At 36.9% G+C, this 14,512-nt stretch overlaps 1 protein-coding gene across 2 annotated transcripts in view; it reads left to right on the top strand.

Annotated features, from left to right (window-relative positions):
- The window catches only part of ACBD6 (acyl-CoA binding domain containing 6), a 110,582-nt gene that overhangs the window by 83,145 nt on the left and 12,925 nt on the right, over positions 1-14,512 (top strand). For both annotated transcript variants that reach the window (XM_087827921.1, XM_016217871.2), the window contains one exon: positions 11,200-11,230. In XM_087827921.1, the coding sequence (XP_087684047.1) occupies positions 11,200-11,230 (31 nt within the window). The remainder of the gene's footprint in view (positions 1-11,199; positions 11,231-14,512) is intronic.

Below are 14,512 nucleotides of genomic sequence, written 5' to 3'. Positions count from 1 at the left end.
TATCTTAATGTTTAGTAGAGCAGAGAAGGGGGGGGGGGTGTGTGTGTGTGTGTGTGTGTGTGTGTGTGTGTGTGTGTGTGTGTGTGTGTGTGTCTGTCTGGTGGGGATCAATCCAGGTTCTCTATTGAAAAAACTTTGGCCTGCCAGGAGGCTTAGAAACATAATAGCTACTGTACAGTTAAATATGAATGCTTTAAAATGGAAATATTCATAGTATTATGTTCATAATAAAATCATTAGGGCTCAATAAATCTGGGTGTTATTACGAAGTACATATTCCATATAAGTGTACATATGTATGTGGGGGGAAAGGCAGTATCATTCTGGTAGAATAAGACCCATGAATGTAATTATTGTCACAGTTACCAGTAATACTATCATTGTCACGATGACTTGTTTCCTATTGATAGAACTTCCTCCCTTCCCCAACCATTCAGCATCCAATGTTAACCTTGGAATGTTTAGTACTTCTGTGTAACATTCAAAACTGCAGGTAAAATAGGGCAATCCTGGCCATGAAGGCCAGAACCAGGAACTCAGTGGGCAGAAAAGTTTCTGTCACATAAATGACATTTGGGAAGGCAAAGAAGTTAACTAAAGCAGAGCCTCGCATCCAGGAATATGGACTGTCAGCCAGAGTATTAGCTTCAGATCCTAAGGCTGGGATCTGCTTCAGTCCTATTACCTTACGGGATTAAGTAGCCCTGGGCACATTCATTGAGTGAGCATTTGTGCATTTGTATAACTAGGCTCTGATCTAGACCCCGTAGACTCCTAGAACACGTAACACTGAGTCCTTCCCAAGGTGTAACTTCACCCAGGAATGATAGACCCCTATTAGGGTGTCAGTGCAATGTCTGCTCTAATGGAAATGCATGCAGTCATTTGTCTCTGCCTCGGGTTTCACAGAGGAGGTGAACTTTGGCTTACCTGCTTGACCTTTTACACAGCTGGCCACTCTCCTTGACACTCTTCCCTCAGCTTCAGTTTGGCTGTTGTTTTAATCATTTCCTACCAGGTTTGTTTTCTTCTGTTCTCTTTTTACACAACAGGTTCCACCTTGACCCCCACCTCTCACTGTACACTTTCTCTAGATTAACCCATTAACACCTATGATTTCAGTTATCCCCTCTGGCCTAATGTTTTCCAAATCTGTAACTCTAGTTCAGACCTCTCTCTAAGCTCTAGGCCTATATTTTCTAATAGACTATTGGATGTTTTCACATGGGTTTGGGGATCAGAAAGATGCAGGTTCAAATGAGGATTATATTGTCTACTAATTGTATGACTCAGCCAAATTCCATGACCTGTCTGAGTCTCATTTTTACTTTTGTAAAATTAGAGTAATAATACCTATGTCAGATGACTTCTGTGAAGATTTAATTAATTATATGTGAAAATGCCTGCCATAGTTCCTAACACACATAAAAGGCATAAAATGTTTGGTTTCTGAATTTTTTAATCAATCCCTTGTGTTGATTGTTAATGTAAGTAAACAATAATACATACGCACACAAATATATGATGTTTTATTGAATAGAATAAAGAAAATTAAAACCATTTTACCAAGACTTTGCTGCTAGTACTTTTAGACTAAAGGCACAGATCACTTTAAAGCCACAAAGTACCTCCAATAAATGTAATGGATTGTAGAATAACTTCACAATAGGTGAAAAAACAAACCTGAAATCATTACTGCAAGGTGGAGTGCAGCGTACTCTCAAGCATCTTGAAGCATCTCCCTGGGCAGCAGCAAAAGACAGCGTGGCCACCGAGGTTTCATTCCACTTTTATCTGGGTTAGTATGAACAGTTCAGAACTAAGTCAAGTGTGAAAGTTTTTAAACTCATAAACAGTGGCTCTGCAAAATAAAAAGTAAACAGAGGGAAAAGAATAAAAAGAAAGTGAGCCCTACAAATTTACCACATTTTAGGATTTGTGGGGTTTTTTAATGTCCACTATTAGTAAAAAAAAATTATTGTGGTTAAATATATAACATAAAATTAACCATTTTAACTAGTTTTAAGTGAAGAGTTTAGTAGTATTGAGTATGTTTACAGTGTTGTGCCGTCATCACCACCATCCGTCTCCAAAACTCTCACCTTCCCTCTCTGAAATTCTGCACCCATCAAATGTTAACTCCCCATACATCCCTCCGCCTAGCCCCTGGCAGACCACCATCCCACTTTCTGTCTCTCTGAATTTGACTGCTTTAGGTACTCATATAAGTAGAATCATTCCATATTTGTCCTTTTGTGCCTTGTGTCATTTAGCATTATGTCTTCAAGGTTAATCCATGATGTAGCATGTGTCAGAATTTCATTGTTTTTAAGGCTGAATAGTAGTTCATTGTATGTATGTACCAAGTTCTGTTTTTTCTTTCATTTGTTGATGGACATTTAGGTTGTTTCTGCCTTTGGGCTATTGTGAGTAATGCTGCTTTGAACATTGGTGTACAAATATCTGTTTGAGTACCTGCTTTCAATTCTTTGGGATATATACCCAGAAGTGGAATTGCTGAATCGTACAGTAACTCTATGTTTAATTTTTTGAGGAACTACCATACTGTTTTCTACAGCAGCTGCATCATTTTACATTCCTACCAGCAATTTACAAAGGTTCCAATTTGTCTGCTTCATCGCCAGCACTTATTATTTTCTGTATTTTTGGCAAAAGCCATCTTAATGGGTGTGAAGTGATGTCACATTGCATTTTCAGGAAATTTTAAGATTTAGCAGATAACTTGACAGAGCACTCATTAAATGAATGCCTAACAAATAATGTAAGCCATAAAATGATATAAAGATGCCTCGCTTGAGAATAAACCTATTCATTATTTTCAGTTTTATGTGGGTATAGATATCTACAACTCATCTATATTACATTTCTTGGAATGGTTTATCATGCCTAAGAAAGTAATTATTACATATAGCACACAGACCACCATAGGAGTAAAATCAACAATACAAATGTAAGAAAACTAACAATCCTGAGGTTATTAAATTAATCTCACATATTTTTATTAAATGCTTATTACTCCATGATCTTTATGCTACAAGACAGTAGGGGACACAAAAGAAGTGTCAGCCATGGTCCCCTGCCCTCAGGTTGCTTACTGTTGAGACACTAAGAAGCTCATTAAATAACCAGAACATTTATAAGTTAGAATGTAATTGTCATGATGAGCACTGTGAAAGTGCTTTGGGAGAGATAATGGGAAAAGGAGGAGAGGTTAGTATGAGTCACAGTAGTCAAGAGACATCCTCAAGAGGGAATTGAGGCCTGTGATGAACTGTAAAGGCTAAGTGATAATTGATGGCCTCTGAGGTGGGGATAGGCATAGGTAGCAGAAACAGCTCATCCTAAGTAAAATGTGTGTTTGTAATGAAGAACAATTGGAGAAAGTGAAACCAGACCATGAAAGCTGTGATGCTCGGATTAAGGAGTGGACTACCGCTCGCGCGCGCACGCACACGCGTGTGTGTGTGTGGAAGCAGTACGTAATGGGGGTTTTAAGTGATTAATCTACATATGTAGTGGGTTTTTAAAAATATTTTCAATATACCATTTTTTTGTTTGCTTGTTTTACATAGTTGAGATCTTATTAAAAACATCCTGATTATTATTATCACACTAATAATATTGTGATTTTTCTAAGTTATACTTTATGACCATCATTTTAAACTGCTACATACTAACCTACTTAACTGACATAGTAACTTTTCCTGTATTGTTGGACATTAAATTGTTCCCAGTTTCTTGCTAATCTAGATAATAATAGAATGTACTCAAAATTTTTTCATAAAGCTTTTTAAATATTTGATGTATTTTTAAAACTAGATTGTAGAAATGCTAAACCAGAGGCAATGAACGTTTTTAAATATTATGCTAATTTGTGCTCCTGCCAACAACAAATGAAAGTGTCTATTCATAGCACCCTCTGTGGATGGAGAACTGTTTCGTGGACCTAGCAGACTCTCAAAATTTTCTTTGTGAAAGTGAAGAGTGAATGAGTATGAATGGAAAGAATCATTTCTTGTATTTCTCCATTAGATGTCTGATTATTTACCATACAAAGGATATAGAATAGATTGAATTTTTACTGTACAGTATTATAGAAACAGTAATGCAGTAAGCAAAACACCCTTCAGAAGAGAAAGCAGTTTGGCTCTGATATACCTAACTTTGAATGCTAGACCAGCTTAGTAAGTTAATTTTTTAAATGTTTTTTATTGATTTTAGAGAGAGGAAGGGAGAGGGAGAAAGAGAGAGGGAAACATGGATGTGAGAAAGAGAAACATTGATTGGCTGCCTCCCACACGCATGACTGGCGACTGAACCCAAAACCTAGGCCTGTGCCCTGACTGGGAATCGAACTGGCGACCTTTCGGTGCCGGAACAGTGCTCAACAAACTGAGCCACACCAGCCAGGGCAGTAAGTTCATTTTTTAAAATTTATAGACTCAACTATAGCTTCTTGATATAAGCATACTTGGAAAAGTACATCAATCAACCAAGTAGAAGTAAAGATGAGTGCGTGGTCCTGAAGAGTAAGATTATTCACTCTCTGAATATGATATATCAATTTGGAGATTATGGTTAATATGAATTATACAGTGTGCTGATGTGACACTATAGCTTAGGCTACTTATTGTTTTTAACCTGCAAAAATAAAAGTTTAACCACATTTCTCCTTTATATTTATTTGTCTTGATTCGCCTTGCTCCTTTTCAGCAGCACAGTTGAAAAAGCATGGATTTTGATGATGAAGGGCCTAAGACCTTGAGCAAGTTACATGTAATCTCTCTGAGTCTCATTTTACCCAGCTTGAGAATGGGAGTGATAATGTTTATGTAAAAGAGTAGTTGTGAGGATTAAAAGAAACTGTTCATAAAACTTTGAGCACATGATAGGAATTAGCCAATGTTTGTTCCTTTTACTTGCCTTAACTCTAATAAAATCTCAACTGTTCAGCACCCGTTGGAAAGTTAAACATTCCAGAATAATGTTGGTTTCAAATAGCTGAACAGTTACTTTCTGCTTTTTATTTTTTTAATGTTTTTCTGTAAAATATTTTTTCTAAAATATATCCAATACTTCACTGCTTCCTTCTTAAATCATTGTACTTATACCCCATGGGTATTTATAGACGGTGTGAAGCATAGGGCCAAGGCTTCTCTTGCTCTCTTGAGATTGCTAAAATCTACTGGTTGGCATGCAGCCCAGCCCTCTTTATGGCTGGCTGTTCTCTGTGGTCTAAAATGTCTGCAACTTGCCACCGCTGTCACAGCTTCTAATTTCTGCTGGCTGCTATTATTGCTGCCCCCGTTCTTTCTTCTAATTACCATTAGGCTTTGCTGGCCCTCTTATCATTTGTGCTCTTTACTCCTTGCTTTCCTTCACTTTTCCCTTTCCACTTCTCTTCTGCCTCCCATTGCATCTCATATTTCATAGGCAAAGACTCCTTGAATTGCTTTTTCAAACCATCAAGAAGAATCCTTCTCCACAGTGAGCCAACTACTCACAACATGTTTAATGTGGTCCTTATCAACATTTCCCCCCCAGACCCTGGACCCTTTTCCAGGTACTTGAGAATGCCAAAAATCATGTCCCTGGGTTAGTGAGGTATAGCTATATTTGGTTTCCCTGCAAGTAGTTTAGTTTTTTAGTCTTATTTAACTTTTATGCAAAGTTTTGTGCTAGATGCAAGGGATAAAGGAAATAGAGGTCTATAAAGTTAAACCATGCCATGGTCCTTCAAAAGGGCAGGAAAACACAGATCTATTCATTTGATACAAGGTAAAAGATGACGAAGGGTGAGAGGAAGCTTAAGTAAGGGTTTTGAAGGCTCATGGATTTGCTTAAAGTTATAAAAAAGAGCCCTGGGCAGTGTGGCTCAGTTGGCGGGAGCATCATCCCGTACACCAAAAGATTGTGGGTTCAGTTCCTGGTCAGGGCACATACCTAGGTTGCGGGTTTGATCCTCGGTTGTTGCTGCGTATGAGAGGCAACCAATCTATGTTTCTCTCTCACATCAATGTTTGTCTCTCTTGTCCCCCTTCCTCTCTCTTTAAAAATCAATGAAAACATATCCTTGGGTGAGGATTTAAAAAAATTTTTTTAAGTTATAAAGAAGAGTGGCTGCTTTTAAACCCAATCTCAGAGAAGTAGGTGTTAGTTTAGAGTCCTGCAAGAGTCAGAACAGAGGCCCAGGCCAGACAGAGAGGAGTTGCCATGATTCTCTACCGTGATAAAGGTAATGAGAAAGAATCACATGGGGGGGGTCATGGGTATATTTTTCCTTTTCTTATTTGAGAGTCTGAGTTTTAAATTTCCTATATTTGTCATTTGTGTTCCTTATGAACTTTTATTTATTTGGACAGAAAGGATATGGAGGTCTAGTGTGGGGGTTACACATTTCTATGCTTTTATACTTTGAATTTTTTTTTATTGTTGATTCTATTGCAGATGTCCCCCACCCCATCCCCTTTGCCTCCTTCCACCCTGCCGCCACCACCCACCCTCAGGCCTTCGCCACCTTATTGCCTGTGTCCATGGGCTGTGCATATCTATTCTTTGGTTGATCTCTTCCTGTCCCCCCATCCTCCTCCCCTCTGAGATCTGTCTGTACTTTGAATTTTAAGCGTGGTTGAATTTGTCTACATTTTAACTTTATTATGTGATTTTGTTTATTTTTAATTCAACTGAGTATTTTTATTTTACCCTAGTGTATAATCCCTTACAAAGATTTCAAGTATATGACCGATTTGAATTTATTGGAATTGTTTTTGCTGCTGTTTATAACAACTCCATATTTATTAAATTTGAACATTTCTGTTAAGCTAAAACAGAAAGGAAAAGCATAAATAACCATGACAAACAGCCCTCTTCTGGTGTGGTCATTTGAAATGAAACAACCAAAAAAATTTAATCAACTTAAATTTAGAAAAATTAGCTGATATAAGTTGTAAACCAGATGAGTAAAAGCTTTCACTTACTCATTCTTGACATTCAATTCCATTTATTCTTTGTAATATATTTTAAAACAGAATGTTTATAAAGGCTAAGGTTTGGGTTCCTGTGTCCTTATAGAAGGAAAAATGTTTGGAGTCATATTCTTGCTCTGATACAAATTCCACTTTAACATACAAAGCGGAATAACAGAGGTAAAGATTTTGTACATACAAGATGATGTGTTTTTTTAAAGCACCATAATCGTAATAGTAAGAGTATTGTAATATAGTAGTTGATTTAAGATAATTATTAATAATGATTAAAAACTAACCAGAGTTTATATTAGTTATAATCATCGAGTTCATTGATCAGACTTTTCTTGAGTACTTATTATGTGTTAGGCATACAAAAGATGAATGAAAGAAGACTACAATTAGATTAGAGAGTAATTTAAAATAATCGTCCTTTCTCTTTTTCACTCAAATACCTATTCTTCAGACGTATCAAGGTAGTTTGACATACAAAAAATACTCCTTTTCTCTAGCACTCTTGGAAGACAGAAAAGATAATAGGATTAGAAGAGAGCTTAGTTGTCCTCCTGTCTTTCTATTCCCCACTTGCCAATCAATTCTGTGACTGGAGTCATGGTTCTTAGGTCCATATCCCTGCTCTAATTGATTTCTAGGTGGACGTGCTCTAAGTTGAAAGATCAAAAATCTCAGTATTTCCCATTAAACACTATAACACTTCAACTCCCAGCATCTGAACTGGAAAGCCGCAAATTGGGCATGGTGATCTGAAGAGCATGGCGCACAGGAAGGGGATGGGGCTGGTGGGGTAACCTTGTCATGCATGTAACTGTAAAGAGCCATTTATAAGCAACCTGATTTTAATTGGTTTGATAGGGCTTTATTGGAAATAGCTAATAATTATAATCCCTGAAAAATGTTTGTAAACATATAGTTGGTATTCCAATACAGAGAGAGTACAAATGAATCGTAACTTTTTCCTATTACATGCATGCTCAGAGTCATGTTCCAATTATTCGAAAAACCTGCTGACAGGTTTTACACTCTCTGAAGATGGCAGTTAAATGAGTGGTACTATACCTCTTTTTTTTTTAAGTAAGTAAGGAGTATGCCTGTAACCTTCAACTGAATGAAAGCTTCATTCATGTATCTGGAAAACTTCTTAGAAAAATAATCACAAAATATAATTGCAGACTTCTAAACTGTCAAATTAGTTCAATCATATTCTATTATCTAGCCACAGATTTCATAGATAAAGAGGCAGTACATTCTAAGCTTAGAAATCATATTAAAAATTACCCCAATTATATTACTAACTCATCATTTTTATCACTGCTTCTAATACCTCATAACCAATTTTCTTCAGTGTCTCCTTGTGTATTCACTTGAAATACTATTTTTAAAATAAAATTTATATTTAATATAAAATTATTGGATAAGAACAAAACCTCTTGCTAGGCACATGGGAAAATCTATCCCCTCTCTATGCAGCTCTCTCATTACTCTCTTAATGGCTCATGCTGCCTTACTACTGTACCTTTAGAACTAGCATTGGCAGAGATGGTAGGTCAAGTCTGAATTAAATTAGAGTATCAGTATCACTATGGTCACAAAAAAAGAAACCAGTTAACACTCAGCAAAGTTTTCTGCTCATAGAGAACATCTAGGAAGCATGTTATTACCATGACTGCAATATATATATGAAATCGTGACTTGGAAATATGGCTTTTGATTCAGTTTGATAAAATACAGTTAGCAGTAGGAAAAAAATCAGGACTTGGCTACAGAGTTTTATGCAAAGAAAACAGCAGTGTTATTAGTGGCTTAATGTTAAAAGGATAAAATAGTGTTTCCTGTTATGCATCAGTACTGAGCAAAATATTTAGTATTTTCATCAATACTTCATGTGGTAGAATAAAAAAATTAACTTATATTTGATAGAAGGAAACTAAGTCCTTAAGGAAAATAATTACTAATAAAATGTGGACATGATCAAAAGTAACAAAAGTAAGAAAAGGTTAGTGCAGAATACATGTGAGGAAAGAATCTCTCAAAGGTATCCAGCTTGTTCTGTTCACATACAGAGGAAGAAAGGATCGAAGTACCTAAAGATAATAGTGATTTTGCACCTAACTATAAACTACATCTCCTATTCATCATCGTTTAGACCCACATCAGATTATTACAGTTGGCATTATACTCCACACTATAGGAAATACGTGGGGACTTTAAAAAAAAAAAAATCAAGTAAAAGAAAAAGGTAGTCAGAGATTGAGTAATAAGCCAATGGAGAGAGATTAATATATTCTTTCATTTCATGAAAGCACACACCGTATGCAAGACAGTGTGATAGGCTCTGGACAAAAGACAGTACTTGCCTGTAAGAAGTTTACAGCTTCAGTAGAAAAGGCAGAAGTACACAGAGTGTATGCTATGTACAGTGATAGAAAGGAGCGCCACCTACCCCCACCTGAGGACTCAGAAAGTTTCCTGAAGATGAACTGAGTAGTAATGGTTTTAAAAGAAAGTTTATTAAAAACCCAAAGCTTTAAAAAGAAAGTGGTACGTTAAAACCAGCGCTGGTCTGCCCCGAAAGGATTGGCTAGTCTCAGTATCCATGGGGTAGAGATCTCAACACCACCATCAGGAAAAAAGTAAACTAAAAAATCTGCCCATCAACACAGAGTTGACACAGAGAGTTTGTCTTGGCCTGTGCTCCAAGCCCTGTAGTTGAAGATGGGAAGGGAGAGAAGTTTGCCCTTTTTATTTTATTTTTTTATTTTTTTTTTAAATATATCTTTATTGATTTCAGAGAGAGGAAAGGAGAGGGAGAGAGAGATAGAAACATCAATGATGAGAGAGTCATTGATCGAGCCCACAACCCGGGCATGTGCCCTGACTGGGAATCAAACCTCGATCGCCTGGATCCTAGGCCGACGCTCAACCGCTGAGGCACGCCCGGCCGGGCTGCCCTTTTTAAGTTTACACTACTTAAGTGTTCAAAAATCCACAAGCTAAGAAATCAACATAAGGATCTCAGACTGATAATATGTCTGAGGTGCCTGGCAGAAACAAAAGCAAAATCATTGTGGAGAGAAAGACTTTCAATCCAGGAAACACAGCACAGAATTTTCCACAGATAAAACCCCACTAGTAGAAATTTACAATCCAAAATTATAAAGCACACAGGAAGCCATCAACAAAAAGCGAACCTCAGGCAGCACAACAAACATCACATGTATTGTCACCCCACCTCCTCTCCATGAACTCAAATCAAAGAAACAGGGACTATCATGGGTTACAAAATAAGTCTATTTAAAATGCTCAAACATATCAAAGACAAATTTTAAAACATGACAAAAGAGCAAGACACTGTTTTTAAAGACCGCAGGATAGTTTTCCAGCAGAGTAAAGAGCATTTACAGAAGTGGGAGTCTAGGTAGGCAATTGGACTTCCATTTGATTGGTAACTGGCAGTTACAGAATTGGGAGGAGAAGGAATTGGGAGGAACATGACCAAGGTTTGAGTTATAAATTGCCTTGTATACTGTATTAGTGAGGACTCTTAGTTTGCAAGTGACAAAAAGATCACATTTGCCTAGGGAGTGTTTCGTTGTTGGCTTACCTAACTAAGAAAGGCAAGGATATAGTCGGAGTGACAAGAACCAGAGACTCTCACTTTCCCTCCATCTCTCACCGCTGTTTTTTTCTTTGTCAATACTTCTTCCTTACTCCTACTGCAGACTGCTTTTCTCCAAGAAGTGGAGAACATTGCCACTTGCAGTTTGGGGCTTACATCTTTTTCTTTTCTCTTCTTTAAATGGTGGTGGAATATACATAACATAAAATTAACCTTTTAACCATTTTTAAGTGTGTGGGTCAGTGGCGTTAAGTACATGCACATTGTTATGCGTCCATCACCACTGCTCATCCCCAGAACACTTTCACCGCCCTGCCCTGAAATTCTGTAACATTCCACAGTAATTCCTCGTTCCTCTCCCCGCAACCCCTAGTAACCGTATGCTAGTCAACATTCTCCTTTTCTCCAAGTTAAAGAGCTTTGTCAAAAGTTACTATGAGGCTCAACGAACTGAATTCTTCATTGTCTATATCCGATAAACCTATAGAACTTTGTAATATCAGATATTTGCTGTAGCTATGTGCTTCCACACTTTTTAACTTAGACTTTTAAATGTGTTATTTGTTTCTTTTATAGGACAATGAAGGTCAAACAGCTCTACATTATGGTAAGATGTTTCTTAACTATTAATAATTATTTGAAACTTTATATGTTTATTTCAACTTTGTCCAACACTATATAGTGCTTAGAAAAATGCCTGGTCACTAGCAGAGATACAGTAACGCTTTGTTTAAAAAAATAGATTAATAACCTCTAAAGTTGAAGATAGATTAAAATTCTTATGGGCACATTCATAGTGAATTGAGCATTTCTGTACTATCAACAGAAATGAAGGCTCCTCCAATCCCCCTTTGAAAACTTATTATTTCATTCTTTTTACTGTCAGTGACAACTAGGATGCTAATCACTGTTACTGTAGGAGCTAGAATCTATCCTATAAGCAATACTTTCTTGATGTAATAAAAAAAAATAGACTTCATTTTTTAACTCATTTCCCCCACTAAATAGCTTAGTTAAATAATCTTCATTTAAATCATCTATAAAATAGAGGATAATCTGTAAGATGGAAATAATGTGGCTTTAAAGAACTACTGGGTAAATTCAATGAGATAAAAGATATTGAAGTATTCTGTAAACTGTAAAGTAGTAAAAGTATTCTTTTTTCTATTTGTGAATGTGGTTGAATAAAAGACAGCCACCAATACTTAAATCAGATAAAGGATCAACCACCTTCAGACCCTTTGGGAGGGGATACATTAGGCTATTTTACTAGTTTTGCAGTCCCAGATCTCCATTCAGTAGTAAGTAGCCCAGGTGCCCCTGAGCACTTTTGTCCGCTGCTTAGCATTTGCTTGGATGTCAGGAACCTCACATTGTCTAGGAGTCTAAATTATCGGGCTAGCTGTTACGGTACCTTAGCCTGATAAAAAAGGTTGAAATGTCACCAAATGCATGCCCCAACTCATTTATGACTTTAGCTAGTATCACCTGGGTACCAAAAACCAGCAGGAAAAAGGAAAATTGTGAGTCAATCTCACTTTTGAACATATATTCAAAAGTCCTAAATAAAATGTATTTTAGAAAGAAAGATACGTTGTGATCAAGTTGAATTTATCCCAGGAATTCAAAGATGATTTAACATTTAAAAAATTTATTAATTTCCCACATTAGCAAATTATGTGAAACACTATATGGTCAAAACAAATGCAGAAAAAGCATTTGAAGAAATTCAGTGCTTAGTCTAAGAAGCAGTATGGAAAAGTGATTAAAACATTGGGCTCTGAAGCAAGACTTCTGGATTCAAATTGTAGTTCTGCTACTGAACTTGGACAGATTATTTAACCTTTGTGTACCTGTTTACTCATGTGAAATAGGGGTAATAACCTCAGAGATTTGTTATGAAAATATAATGAGTTAATCCATGTAAAGTGCTTAGAACAATGTCTAACACTGTGGTATATACTCAGTAAATGTTAGCTAATATTACTGCTTAAGATAAAACTCTTAATAAACTAGGAATGGAAGGAAAATTCTAAGTTATAAAGTTACAACTGATTAAGTTATAGTCTATCCAAAACCTAGCATAGACATTATTATTAAAGATGGAATCTTTGAAGCATTTCCTTTAAAATCGGGAACAAGAAAAGGATGCCTGCCGCAAGTATCTCTCTTAATATTGTATTAGAATTCTAAACTACTAAGAAAGAAAAAAGAAATAAAAGGTATGTGAGATGGGTAAAAAGACACAAAATCATCATTAATCTCCAACAATATAAGTAGCTACATAGAAATCTGAGAGACACTACAGTCACATTATTAAAACTAATAGTACAGTGTTTAGCAAAGATGCTGAGTACAAGATCAATTTTTTAAAATTACATTCTTAAACATGAGTATAACAAGGTAGAAAGTGAAAAAAAAATTAAAGGTATTATTTACAATAGCAACAAAATCCTAGAACTCATCCTACCAAAAGATACGCAAAACCTTCATAGAAAAAATTGCTTGACTTTTTAAAAAGACAGAAATAGGAGAAATGGTCCATGCTAATAAGTGAGAAAAAAATATAATGATGGATTCTCCCTAAACTAAACTACAAATTCAGAATTCTCATAAGAATCCCACCCAGCTGGCTTTTGTGGAACCTAACTAACTGGTCCTGAAGTTTATATGGAGAACAAAGAGCCAGGAGTAACAGAGGCGCTTTGAAGAAGAGTAAGGAAGAAGGACCTGTTCTTTCAGATACCAGGACGTTATTTTAAGCTATAATAATAAAGGCAGAGATTGACTCTGCCGTGGCAGTGTGGGGAGCCCCACTGGCCTGCTTCCCCATGAAACCATGAAAATCATTTTTAAAAATACAGCCACTTAAAACTTCTCGAAGTGGTGCTGAGGACAGATAGCAAATGAAGAAACATCAAGTCAAGAAAATCTGTGAAAATTTGGAAAGAAGGCAAGAGTCTGTGGTATTTGAAACAAGATCACTCCCTCCTTCCCCCTTCCCAGCTTAGGGCGAAGCCTCTGCTCCAGGATGCAGTAGCCAAGAGCACAGGCCCCCTCTCCTCCGGGCTCCAGTCAGGGGCTTTCTTCCTGGGACGAGCAGGCTTCAGTACTCCTCAGCCTGCCTGCAGCGGTCTTTTACTGGAGCTAAGTCCTGGGCAAATGCAGAGCTAACACACACAACACCGAAAGTACAAATCATAATTTAAGTTATGGTGACTACATTAAAGTTATAAACTGCTGTAAAATGAAAGACAGTATAAGCAAAGTAAAAATACAAAGTACAGACTGGGAGAAGGTATTTAAAATAACCTACTTAAGATCATTATTCAGAATAAACCAAGAACACCTACCTAGTCAATAAGGAAGTTAATCAACTAGAAGGATATACTCCAGAATATGGAGGCAGTTCACAAATGGGAAGAGCCAAATAAACAACCAGAAAAGATGTCCAACCTCACTAATAACTGTCAGTAGTCTGTGATTATACCCTACTTGGAGGCTAACAGGTTAGCCTGACACAGTTTCAGGGGTGCTAGCAAAGGACACAAAACCCTGGATCAAAGACAAAGACTATTATTAACGGCACAGAAGGCGGCATGAGCTTCATGTTCGTTTGCTTTCCCCTTGAGTCCCACAGGCACCATGCAGAAAAGCCCAGGGAGGTCCCACGCACACAGTGTGCCAGAGCTTGGGAATCCTGAGCTTACAGAACTCCAGCCTTTTGTAATGAGCTACAAACAGACCTGCCCAGCCTTTGCCTTGGAGAACATACTACCTTTATTATACTGGACAGTAAAAAAAAAACTTGCCCTCTACTCTGGAAGGAAACACTACCTCAGTTGTCCAAGGCTGTTCACTATCCAAACATCCTTGAAAAGATAGTTCA

Source organism: Miniopterus natalensis, chromosome 19 (genome assembly GCF_054644295.1).
Source record: "Miniopterus natalensis isolate mMinNat1 chromosome 19, mMinNat1.hap1, whole genome shotgun sequence".
NCBI lineage: Eukaryota > Metazoa > Chordata > Mammalia > Chiroptera > Miniopteridae > Miniopterus > Miniopterus natalensis.
Note: the sequence above shows the minus strand (reverse complement) of the source record. Positions and strands in the feature narration are given on the sequence as shown.